Source organism: Caretta caretta, chromosome 1 (assembly GCF_965140235.1).
Source record: "Caretta caretta isolate rCarCar2 chromosome 1, rCarCar1.hap1, whole genome shotgun sequence".
NCBI lineage: Eukaryota > Metazoa > Chordata > Testudines > Cheloniidae > Caretta > Caretta caretta.
In genome coordinates, this window is record NC_134206.1 from 241,765,070 (window position 1) to 241,778,274 (window position 13,205).

The window sequence follows — 13,205 nt, forward strand, 5'->3', positions numbered from 1 at the left end:
CACATCAGAAAGTAGCTTTATATACAGATGATGTAGCATTTTTATCTAAACAAAATATGACCCTAAAATTAGTATCTGAACAAATCCATGACTTTGGTAAAGCATCTGGATTTAAAGTAAATTATGCTAAATCAAATGCTAACTATAAATCTGCCAGACTCTGAGAAGTCATTCCTCCAGAAGTCATTTGGGTGCAAATGGGCAACAAATTCTATAAAATACCTGGGAACTCAAATCTCAAACAACCTAGAAGAGCTCTATGATTTAAATGTCAAATCACTACTTCAGAAAATAAAGATTTGGAGAGGTGGGGAAGAATGCAATTTCTTGATTGGGAAGAAAAGCCACAGTCAAAATAAATATTTTGCCAAGGATATCTTTCTTGTTTCAGAATCTTTCTGTAATCATTCCAGACTAAAACCCTAGCAGGAACACACAGAGGATGTTAGAATTTATACAGAATAAGAAAAGACCAAGGATGCAAATACTTTGTACAGACCCATTAAAAAGAAAAGGAGTACTTGTGGCACCTTAGAGACTAACCAATTTATTTGAGCATGAGCTTTCGTGAGCTACAGCTCACTTCATCAGATGAGCTCATCATCATCAGATGAGCACGAAAGCTCATGCTCAAATAAATTGGTTAGTCTCTAAGGTGCCACAAGTACTCCTTTTCTTTTTGCGAATACAGACTAACACGGCTGTTCCTCTGAAACCTGCCATTAAAAAGAGTTGACTGACTAGCTGTTCAAAATATTCTATGGTACTATCAAGCCAGCCAGCTCAAAGTAGTAGTAGACTGACGGGAGATTTAACCCAGCCAAACACTGGGTCTTTATTCAACAAGAAAACTGTGTCTGTGCAACATTGCTAGGATACCATGGATTAATAAAAAATATCACACCCTCCAGAAATTACCTCACATTCTTTAGTAAAGGATAATCTATAGGTTTGGGATAGAACTACAGATGAGAAATTATTTTTCCTCCTCCTCCAATGTCATGCATTGTAAAAAATCCAGATCTTAACCAAATTAATGAACCAGAGAGCTTTAAAAACTGGGAGAGCCATGGAATACAAATGGTTGGTCAGCTAGTCAAGAAAAACGTTTCTAATTTATTTAGAGATTAAAACTAACTTTAACCTGCTCACTCTCCATACCAGTGCTTTCAAGTTAGGCATTGTTTCTCAGCTTTCTAGAAAAACTGTTTTATACAGAAAACTAACTTTAATAGAAGCAGTGAAGTCTAGTCAATTAGGAAACAAAAATGTAACTAACTAATATCAATTTTTACAGACAACTTTCTGCACAAAAAAAAATGTCTACAGATGACATGATGGGAAAAGGATCTGGACAGACAAATTACTCCAGAGGAATGGGTTCTGATCTGGAAAAGAGGACCAGAAACCTCAGTCTGTGGCACAATAAAAGAAAATGTCTAAGATACTGCCTTAATGGTACCTCATACCAGTGAGGGTAACAAAATATACTGTATATAGATTGAATGGGGATAAACGTTGGAGAAACTGTGGTGAAAGAGGAGATTTTATGTATATATGGTGCACATGTCCAGTCATTAGAGAGTACTGAGATGCAATTCATAACCAAACACTTCAGGTTGTGGGATATTTCTTACTAAATGATCCTTTGGTAATCCTGCTGTGGCTTTCTAATGGAAATGGTCACACAAAAGGAAATCAATCTCATCTGCTAATAGCTGCTATGCTACTGATAGCCTCTCACTGGAAAAAGAAAAAAGTCCAACTCTAACAGAATAGTTCAAAATAACATGAGAGAGAGTTATTATGGAAAAATTAATGAACCAATTACATACCCAGAAAAAGGAACAGAGACTAGATATTTGGTTACCATTTACTGAAAAAAAGTCAAAGTACATTCACGTGAAAGAAACTCCAGCGTGTCCAATTTTTTGGAATATTAATATTTGATATTTCTGGTCTGCTAAATGTGTGTAATCAGAGATTTCACTTAAAAAAAAATCAACCTGTCATAGACGATGTAATGATACTCACTGTAATATAAAAAGAACTGATGAGGTGAGCTGTAGCTCACGAAAGCTTATGCTCAAATAAATTGGTTAGTCTCTAAGGTGCCACAAGTACTCCTTTTCTTTTTGCGAATACAGACTAACACAGCTGCTACTCTGAACCTGTCACTCTAATATAGTAACACCCTGTCAAATCTGATGACTACAGTTTTACATAATTTCTCTTTAAACAAATGCTCACTATTGTAATGATTATTATTTTGTTTCTGATATTTACATGGCAAGGATTTGTAAACCTGTTAATACTTCCTAAATAAATAACTAGTAAAAAAGGGGACAACCCACCAAAACATATGAGATATTTATACATAATTTATGGTTATATGTTGAATGTTTGGCACTAAAGAATAAGGGAAGACACAGTAATTGGCCTATGCTATTTATAATCTACATTAGAGGAGTACACTGTTCAAGCACTGCTTATTTCCCCTATTCCTTCCTCTTCCCCAAATGGTAGGTTAACAGTGAAAGTCTTTGTGGAAGAATTATTTTAAAAAATAAGGTATCTGAAGGAAGAGAGCGTAGCCCTTTAATACACAAGTGGGGAGAATGATCCAAATACTAGTATTAGAGGTAAATAGGCTCCCTGCATTATTTGCTATAACTTCTGTTGTCTTGCTATACAGTTCAGAACAGTTCTACTTACAAGAAAAGAACAAAATACAATTTAAAAAACATAATTCAGTTCCATAATGATGTCAGATTGTTAACCCTGAAAACTAAAATTATATCCACAAAGCAAGAGAAATAGTCTATGGCAGTCGTGGCTTCCTTTAGACTGCACCCACTTCCAGTATGCCTAAGATCTGCTCTGGAGGAACTGTGTCCATGATCCATGCAATGCTTGACTTCTCTAACCTGGTCTACACTAGCATTTTGCTGGAAGGTATCCCACCACCATACTACTGCTGACTGCAGCTACAGCGGAAGCACTAAGATAAACAGAGCACAAGTGTGTATACCACAGTGTTGTCTAAACCCACTGCAAGCAAGGCTAGAATTAAGACAGTGATTTTAAAAAGTCTGATACCTGTTTAACCCAGCCCCAGTGGATAAAGCATGAGTGGGAGATTGCCCAAAAAATGCGACTGCAGAAAAAGCCTCAGGAGCGGCAACAAGCATGACATCAAGAATATATCTTCTGAGGAATCATAGAATATCAGGGTTGGAAGGGACCTCAGGAGGTCATCTAGTCCAACCCCCTGCTCAAAGCAGGACCAATCCCCAACTAAATAGGGACCTGACCTTAAAAACTTCTAAGGAAGGAGATTCCACCACCTCCCTAAGTAACGCATTCCAGTGTTTCACCATCCTCCTAGTGAAAAACTTTTTCCTAATATCCAATCTAAACCTCCCCCACCACAACTTGAGACCATTACTCTTTGTTCTGTCATCTGCTACCACTGAGAACAGTCTAGATCCATCGTCTTTGGAACCCCCTTTCAGGTAGTTGAAAGCAGCTATCAGATCCCCCCTCATTCTTCTCTTCCGCAGACTAAACAATCCCAGTTCCCTCAGCCTCTCCTCATAAGTCATGTGTTCCAATCCCCTAATCATTTTTGTTGCCCTCCGCTGGACGTTTTCCAATTTTTCCACATCCTTCTTGTAGTGTGGGGCCCAAAACTGGACACAGTACTCCAGATGAGGCCTCACCAATGTCGAATAGAGGGGAACGATCACGTCCCTGCTGGCAATGCTCCTACTTTTACATCCCAAAATGCCATTGGCCTTCTTGGCAACAAGGGCACACTGTTGACTCATATCCAGCTTCTCATCCACTGTAACCCATAGGTCCTTTTATGCAGAACTGCTGCCTAGCCATTCGGTCCCTAGTCTGTAGCGGTGCATGGGATTCTTCCGCCCTAAGTGCAGGACTCTGCACTTGTCCTTGTTGAACCTCATCAGATTTCTTTTTGGCCCAATCCTCTAATTTGTCTAGGTCCCTCTGTACCCTATCCCTACCCTCCAGCGTATCTACCTCTCTTCCCAGTTTAGTGTCATCTGCAAACTTGCTGAGGGTGCAATCCACACCATCCTCCAGATCATTTATGAAGATATTGAAAAAACCGGCCCAGGACCGACCCTTGGGGCACTCCACTTGATACCGGCTGCCAATTAGACATGGAGCCATTGATCACTACCTGTTGAGCCTGACAGTCTAGCTAACTTTCTATCCACTTTATAGTCCATTCATCCAACCCATACTTCTTTAACTTGCTGGCAAGAATACTGTGGGAGACCGTGTCAAAAGCTTTGCTAACGTCAAGGAACAATACTGAGCTATACTGAGACCACCTATGTGTTTCATATATGACAAACAACACGGTGATAATAAATTTTAGTCACTATGGACTCAGCTGAAATTAAACCAGTGAACTAGATGTGAACTGCTTTGTTTCTATCTCCAGGTCTTCATGTTATTTTAAAAATGAACATATCAGGTGAGATACACATGTCTAGCTGCCGCTTTTTGCACTTTTTACATACATACATACAAGACAGATTTCTCAATTCTACAGTTAATTGATAAAGCAACCACACATGTAAATACAATGTTACCTGGAGTCGAGGGAGGATGTTGCTCTTGTGGCTTCTCCTGTGACAAGAGCCCCAGGTAGCTGAGAACAACATATTTTGTTTCATAGTGAAATCCTACAGGCACAGCAGTAGAGGACGCCATTGGATTGACTTGCAATGCTCCACAGGGTTAATGGTGCGCGTAGTTTTTCTTCTGGCTAAGAGGGTAAGAGACTGAAAGAGAGAAGATTAATTTTTTTTGTAAGGAAGAGCAGAAATCCATACTCCCTATTACAGTAAGAGCAATCACACCTCAAGATTCTGCTGAAGACTCTTAAGAGTTTCCATCTCAATACCCTCTGGCGAATTTATAACTGCTGTTTCCATTTGCTTTAGGGTGAAGCTTTGCCTAACAACGCCTCAGTCCAAGACAACTTTTCTTTCCTTTCTTTTCCACTCCAGTATCATCCAAAAATATATGGCTCGATTAAAATGGAAAAGGGGATGGTGGGCACTCTCTTACATGCCTCAGACTGGAGAAACTTTTGTTTATAAAGGAAGACAGTTAACTGGAAAACTAGGCTTAACAGAGTTAAAAACATATTTGTTTCTACACATATATGAATTCACCTCACATTTTTGTGGCTTTCTAATCACTTGCCATACAAAGTAGGAAATCGCAAATTTCCTATTTTCATAAATGTTCTTCTCTTCCCCTGTTGCTGCGTGACAGACCAGCATAAACAGAGAAAACTGATTACAGTGGAACTGCAAATCTGGGAACCTACAAAGTGCTGTTAAGTGCAGAAAAACTACCAGAAAGATTTTTCTCTCTAATCTCTCATTTATAGTAATCTTTGTTTATGCTTTTAACAATAGATAAATTTTCAAATTGTGGTTTTTAAGCCAATAGTATTGTGACACAGCAGGGAGGGGGGAAGTGCCAACCTGATAGCAGATGTGCTGTCCCGGAGAGGGGGCCCTGAACTTCCCCAGGTCACTGGTCAGAGTGACCCCGCTCAGTTCAGTCTCGAAGGGGGGAGAGATGTGATGCAGCAGGGAGGGGGGAGTGTTGACTTGGGAATGTGGCAGGGGAGTTTCAATGGGAGATCTGAGAGCCTGTAACCTGAGCCAGTAGTGGGAGGTTTCAGAGGAACAGCCGTGTTAGTCTGTATTCGCAAAAAGAAAAGGAGTACTTGTGGCACCTTAGAGACTAACCAATTTATTTGAGCATGAGCTTTCGTGAGCTACAGCTCACTTCATCAGATGCATACCGTGGAAACTGCAGCAGACTTTATATATACACAGAGAATATGAAACAATACCTCCTCCCACCCCACTGTCCTGCTGGTAACAGCTTATCTAAAGTGATCAACAGGTGGGCCATTTCCAGCACAAATCCAGGTTCTCTCACCCTCCACCCCCCCACACAAATTCACTCTCCTGCTGGTGCTAGTAGTGGGAGGTAACACCTCTGCCCAGGAATGTGAACAGAGGCTGCAGGAGAGAGCCCGCCAAGGGGAGGGGTTAGTTTCAGTTTGGTGCTGGGTGGTGGAACGCAGGGAACCCCAGGGCTGGGGTCTAAGTTCCCTGCTCCCCCAGAAGGACTTGACTGAGGGGTCCTGGTTGTACCCACAAGCTCTGTTTTAGACTGTGTTCCTGTTGTCCAATAAACCTTTTGTTTTACTGGCTGGCTGAGAGTCTCAGTGAATCCCACGAAGAAGGATGCAGGGCCTGGACTCCCCCACACTCCGTGACAAGTATACCTCTAAATTTAAAACTGTATAGTTTGCTACTGCTTAGTTAGGGCCTTTACATAGGGTCTGAGAAGTTTACTTGCCAGTAATTAATAAGATAGTTTCACTTTGCTGTCTTGTCTCACACATTAGTTAGAAACTGACAGAACCTTGGCCTGTTTCACTGCTGCCTGTAGTGCAGCCATGAAGTTCACCGGATTTGTGAATTTCATGTTGCAGCTGCAATGTTCCCTTTGGATACAATATCAGGAAACTGTGGGGGAGTAAGGGTGGAGAGAGAGAGAGCTCTCCTCTCCCCAATCCTTACTTTCCAGAGAACAGCTGAATTTTTTGTTGTTTCTGCTGCTTCTCATAAGATTCCAGCACTGGTGCTGCTCACACCTTATTGCACAATTGAACTGACAGTGATCATCTCTCATTCACTTTAGTGTTCCAACAGCAACACCACATGGTTAACAGAGGAAAGGAATTCCACATCCTTTACAGATGTCTCCCTCTGCAGGTGTGAGGGTATCTCCCTGACTAGCAGCAGGTTATGAGACTGAATTTCTCAGCCAGGCGCTGTCCCTTGATGAAACAGAGATCCAAATATCTTCAATATAAACATCTGGCTGATCAACTTTTCCATTCCGACTACTTTTATGTATTTCACTTTATAAACGTTCAAATGAGAGAAAAATGAAAAAACGTACGGTCAAGAGAGCTAAAGTATGACAGCTGAGAAAGAGTAGCAAAGAAAAAATAACCAGATCTCAAATGGAAATCACAGAAAAGAAAAGGCAGATTTTAAAAAGTTTTAGACTATTAGTGTCTCTTTACTTAATTAAAACAAAGTGTGGATAACTATTTCCAATGGGAATCTAGTCAAGCACAAGGAAGACAACCACAATGGTCAGGGAATTCAAGATCAATTTTAAAGTTTAAAAGCTCTCAATTGCTTCAAATAGTTATTTCCAAACTATAAGTAGTGCATGTTTTGCCGCTAGAGTGGACATCTAATGATGAAGCTGACAGTACACTCCAAAGATGATGGAGGCTACAGAAACAGCTATTTGATGGGTTCTGAATAGTTCTATCACTGTCAGGACTAGTGACAATTACCTTTAGCTAAAAAACAGCACCAAATGTAATGGTATAAATCTGGTTAGATTTATAGTAATGAAATATTGTGAAAAACAGAGCACTACTTTAGGAGCCTTTTAGGCCATTCCTACTGTTTAAATTTCAGAATGTCTTGTGATCAGTATGGACAATGCATTACAAGGCCATAAGTACAATCCGTCCAGCAAACGATGCCTTTAAAAGAAAAAATCTCATTTGGACACAAAAGGAGACATTAGAAGTAACTTCTAAACCTTCTTATTATTGCAAAGGCATTCAAATAGCTCGCTGGAGCAACCAAATTGTGGAAGAGAAGCAAAAAAAAGTCACATTGCTATAGAGCTGTTTTGAGGTGATATGGAAAGGATAATGAACTTGTCAATAAAAGGTGCAAAAGGAAGAGAGTCAGTGGGGAAGAAGTTAAACCATTCCTTTTGATCTTTAATACTTTCAAACTCATTTAGTAGTAAAAGCAGTGTGGAGATCACTTTCATTTAGACTATACTCCGGGAAGCCCTGCCTCTTCTTGCTTATTTCAGAATGCCTGGAATATTCCCCATGGTTGGCTCCTCTGCTGCAGATATGACTGCAGCTGCAATTCATACACAAGACTAATGGCGAGATACTTCTGAATAATGGCATCTCTTGCCTCACATTAATCATCTTACATTCATATAGCACCTTTCATCCCCAAGTGCTTTATAGACAACACTGTAAACAATGCTACATCCAGCACTAACAGTTTCTGGGGTGGAACAGCAGCTGTTACACAACAACATTACTACACATTATGAGAAGAAAAGCACCACAGCTAATTAAAACTTCAAAGGAAATTTAGGTAGACAGAGCATACTTTCATGAGATGGGTTAAACCTTTTGTTCAGTACTGTTTCACAGAACATCCCAGATTCCCACCATTTCCTGCAGCACTTACATGGTTCCTTGGAGGTCTTTGGTATGGAAACTGAACTGCGCAGGATTGTGATTATCTTACACAAGCTGAAAAAATTTCAAATGGTATCTCGAGGAATCCAAGCACTGTACTATATATCATCTAAGAACAATTTTTAACAGAGAATGAGGCACTATCCTTAGATGAGATATCTGAGCCAGTATAGAAAGGAAGAGAGCACACCAATACACAAAGAATGGGACTCCACGGTGGTACAGGGATCCTCATACAACACTTAAGCCTAATTCAAGAGAATTTCAGTACATGCTCAGCATCTCTGAAAAATCAAGTCATGGGCTGTTTGGAAAAAGAGGTTAAAATGTTTCCCTGGGGAGAGGATGAAAGAAAGAACAAGCCACATATAAAAGATGTTGGGAGCTCCAACACTACAGAGATGACAGCATAAGAACCTGTATAGATGAACGAACAGTAAGAGTCCTCAGCTTTGCTGAAAAAACATCAGTGACAAACTTCAGAATCCAAGAGGTGGCACTTCAGTTATTGGTTTTTGCGGAAGAAGGGCCTACAATACAATAATGTGATTACTCATTGATCATAGGTTTCAGAGTAACAGCTGTGTTAGTCTGTATTTGCAAAAAGAAAAGGAGTACTTGTGGCACCTTAGAGACTAACCAATTTATTTGAGCATAAGCTTTCGTGAGCTACAGATCACTTCATCGGATGTATACTGTGGAAAATACAGAAGATGTTTTTATACACACAGACCATGAAAAAATGGGTGTTTATCACTACAAAAGGTTCTTTCTCCCCCCACCCCACTCTCCTGCTGGTAATAGCTTATCTAAAGTGATCACTCTCCTTACAATGTGTATGATAATCAAGGTGGGCCATTTCCAGCACAAATCCAGGGTTTAACAAGAACGTCTGAGGAACAGTGGGGGGGAGGAATAAACAAGGGGAAATAGGCTTGAATAGAGACTGGGAATGGTTGATTCATTTTAAAAAGTAACTTATTTCCCCTTGTTTATTCCTTTCCCCCACACACACACACACTGTTCCTCAGACGTTCCTGTTAAACCCTGGATTTGTGCTGGAAATGGCCCACCTTGATTATCATACACATTGTAAGGAGAGTGATCACTTTAGATAAGCTATTACCAACAGGAGAGTGGGTTTGGGGGGACAGAAAACCTTTTGTAGTGATAAACACCTATTTTTTCATGGTGTGTGTGTGTATAAAAATATCTTCTGTATTTTCCAGAGTATGCATCCGATAAAGTGAGCTGTAGCTCACGAAAGCTTATGCTCAAATAAATTGGTTAGTCTCTAAGGTGCCACAAGTACTCCTTTTCTTTTTTCATTGATCATAGTGGTTTATAGTTAAGATTTTTTTCAATTATGAATAGAAAATATTGATTCTTATACTGTGGGCTTCACAGAAGAGGCCAGATTTTAGAGTAAATTAAAAAGACAAGAGAAGTGGCAAGGCAAATCAGAGGAGGGATGGCATTCCATGTCTCAGGGTAAAATGAAAAAGGAGCAAATACACTTATAAGTGAAGCAGACAAAATGTTCATCAAGGCTGGCATCATTTCTGGAGTAGAGAAAACAGTGCTCAATGTAAGATCCGAGGTCAAATAAGCAGAGATTAGTGTTACGAAGGGTCTTAAAAGAAAAGGCAAAAAAATTAAATGGATGCAATGGATTTAACACAAGAACAAGAGACTGATTACTCCTTATCAAAACAAAATGCAAGGGCTCATATTCATTATTGTGAATGGCTAACAATACTGTTACTTCACAAAACCCAATCCCCATTAAAAATCTCTATATTTAAGTTTGTGACCCATATTCCTCTCTCCCCACCCCCCATCAAGAAAAACCTCCATTATCTGTCTGACATGGGCTCAGCCATTCAACTAACCTGGGAACTGATGTGGTCAGCCAGACTGACATTTCCTCATGCAGTCTGCCGCATCCTAATCTGTTGCAGGGTCTTACATCAATTACATGGCGATAGACAAGCTACCAATGAATACAATGTTTACAATCCTCTGGTGAAGGGGCTTTCCTATGTTTTAGCCCTCGCCTATTAGATGGGATTTCAGTGCACATTCAGCTTTCCATTTGCCTTACTAAACTTACAGTCAACATGCAGCTGTATTGAACTACTGCATTAAAGTACACTCTACCAGATGTCACCAAGATTCACTGGGTATCCATTTAACTCTCATGGATCAGAGACCCACCTTATGCATTTATAGCTACACCAATAGAATACTACAGGTTTTTTATTGCCAGGTTTATAAAGGATAATGGGAGAGGACTAGCCTTACCAGCAGTCTATTTAACACTCTAGAAATACACAGCCTCAAGTATAGCAGCTCTGTTATGTCTTGGGTTCACTGCATAGTTAACTCAAGTTATAACTCAAGTGTCTCCCCTAAAGTTGCTGGCCTACCAGGGGGTCTAGTTTACGGCCTGAGTAAGCACAGCTTGTCAGCTGCTAACACAATCACTCCAGGCTCTTCATGTATTTTTCTGCAGTGTGACCACTCTCACTCAAGCTAGGCTAACTTGAGTGATCGCTATAGTGATGACATAGCCTTAAAATTAAAATGGTTTTTAAAAGCAGCACACTTTTGAAATATTCCACAATTCTGGGCCCTCTCTCCAGCATAATACCTTGAAATAGTTATGAGTCTCAGTTCAGCCAGTTCACCCATTACACTTTACATCGCACCTTAGGCCTGGGTTACACTGGGGAGGATCAACCTAAGTTACGCAACTTCAGCTACGTGAATAATATAGCTGAAGTCGCCATACTTAGATCCACTCACCGCGGTGTCTTCACTGCGGTGAGTCGACAGCTGACGCTCCCCCAGTGACTCTGCCTGCACCTCTTGCTCCGGTGGAGTACCGGAGTCAACAGGAGAGCGCTCGGCAGTCGATTTATCGCGAATAGACTATACGCGATAAATCAACACCCACTGGATCGATCACTGCCCGTCGATCCTGCCGGTAATGTAGACAAGTCCTTAATCTAAGATGTTTTATTTACATAGCACTTTTTATTAAAAAACAACAGATCCCAAGGAGCTTCACTGGTCATAAACATATGAAGATCATTCCCCAAACCAGCAAAAGAAGAAAGTCAGTGAAATGCTCTACAAGTTCAGAGAAGCACTGCAAGACAATTTTGAACTGAAACTAAGAGTGGACTAGTGCAGCGGTTCTCAAGCTGGGGTCCGAGTGTACTCCAGGGGGTCCACCGGCCCCGCTGATCAACTCCTCCTCCTACCTCCTGCACACCACAAGGGAAGAGGCAAAAAGAGGTGGTGAAGAGGAGGGGGAGGGGTACAGCTGGAAGAAGTGAGGTGGGATGGGGCTTGGAGGAAGGGGTGGAGTGGGGGCGTAGTGGGGGCTGAGCATCCCCAGGGAAAATAAAAAGCCAGCTTGGGGATCCGCTACAAATTTTAAATAAAAATAGAGGACCTCAGGTTGCTAAAGTTTGAGAACCACTGGACTAGTGGATTGATTTAAATCAAGGTATTAAAATAATTATTTAAATCATCAAGTGGAAAAAGTTGATTTTAGTAATCAATTTTAATCAACTTTTCCATTTATATGCCAGTTATTTTCTAAAGCAGTGGTCCCCAAAACTTTTTACCTCATGCCCCCGCTTACCGTTGTCCACACTCCGCCCCCCCAGAGCCGGGACTGGGGCCACAGTTTGGGGGGCGGGAACGGGACACAGACAGGGGTAAAGGGGCCAAGGCTGGGGGCAGGAGAGGAACCTTGCCCGTGGCTGACAGCCCAGGCCCCTGGGCATGGGACCAGGGCCAGGAACAGAGCTGGGTGGTGCTCCCTCCCCCCGTGGTGGCTCACCTGGGCCCCAGTTGCGCCCCGCCAAACATTCCTCTGTGCACGCTCCACCGTTTGGGGACCTCTGTTCTACAGAAAGGTGCATTCTCACTGGTTGATGTAACTATTAAAACAGGTTTATTAACAACCAGAGCCTTTACACTACATCTGGTACATCTTTTTGCTACACTGAAGGGTACATTATAACTATATATATATATTGTTTAAGAAATTATATATCTTAATATTTTCAGATTCTTATTAATTGTACATTTTTAGTATGTTAGGAAATGGTTAAATATGTATTGCTTATTTACTACATAATTAACTTTTTGCTCATGATTTGTGTCAAGCTGCATTCAGGTCATAGCTGGAATTTAAACGCACAAAACAGCATATAAATTAATTTTTACTAACAAAACAACCTTATATGTTTTGGATACACAAATTTCTCTTCTCAGAACATGTTTCACATTTACAACTAAATAAGTTTAGGCCTTAACGTTTTTTTATTAAATACAGATTTCATTTTCAACAGGTTTATTTTTACACAGAAAAAATATATAATTTTAACAAAATCAAGAAATCCAATTTAAATTTTAAATGATTTTTTATATAGAAAAAACACCACTATTTTTCCACCGTGGTTTAACCTGGCAGTAATTGGTCTCCGAGAATGTCTCCATCTGCTAGAATTCCCCATAGCACCTGCTTTTGCAAGAGTTGGAAAATAACTACACACATCTTGAGGTATTGCCACTCTGGCCACATCTACACTATGTGTGCTATAGCAGCATAGCTAAGGTGCCATAGCTCCGTTGCAGTATCCCGTAGTGCAGATGCAGACTACAGCAACGGAAAGGGTTTTTCATGCTGTAGGAACTCCACCTTTCCAAGCAATGGTCTCCTAGGTTGACAGAAGCATTCTTCCATTGACTTAGCTGCATCCATACCAGAGGTTCAGTTGGTAGAGCTATGGCATTC

General features: G+C 40.7%; 1 protein-coding gene across 6 annotated transcripts in view; it reads right to left on the reverse strand.

The window, feature by feature from the left end:
- The window catches only part of BCL2L13 (BCL2 like 13), a 114,418-nt gene that overhangs the window by 98,842 nt on the left and 2,371 nt on the right, over positions 1–13,205 (reverse strand). For all 6 annotated transcript variants that reach the window (XM_048828259.2, XM_048828268.2, XM_075122292.1 and 3 more), the window contains one exon: positions 4,629–4,820. In XM_048828259.2, the coding sequence (XP_048684216.1) occupies positions 4,629–4,749 (121 nt within the window). In that variant the 5' untranslated portion in view covers positions 4,750–4,820. The remainder of the gene's footprint in view (positions 1–4,628; positions 4,821–13,205) is intronic.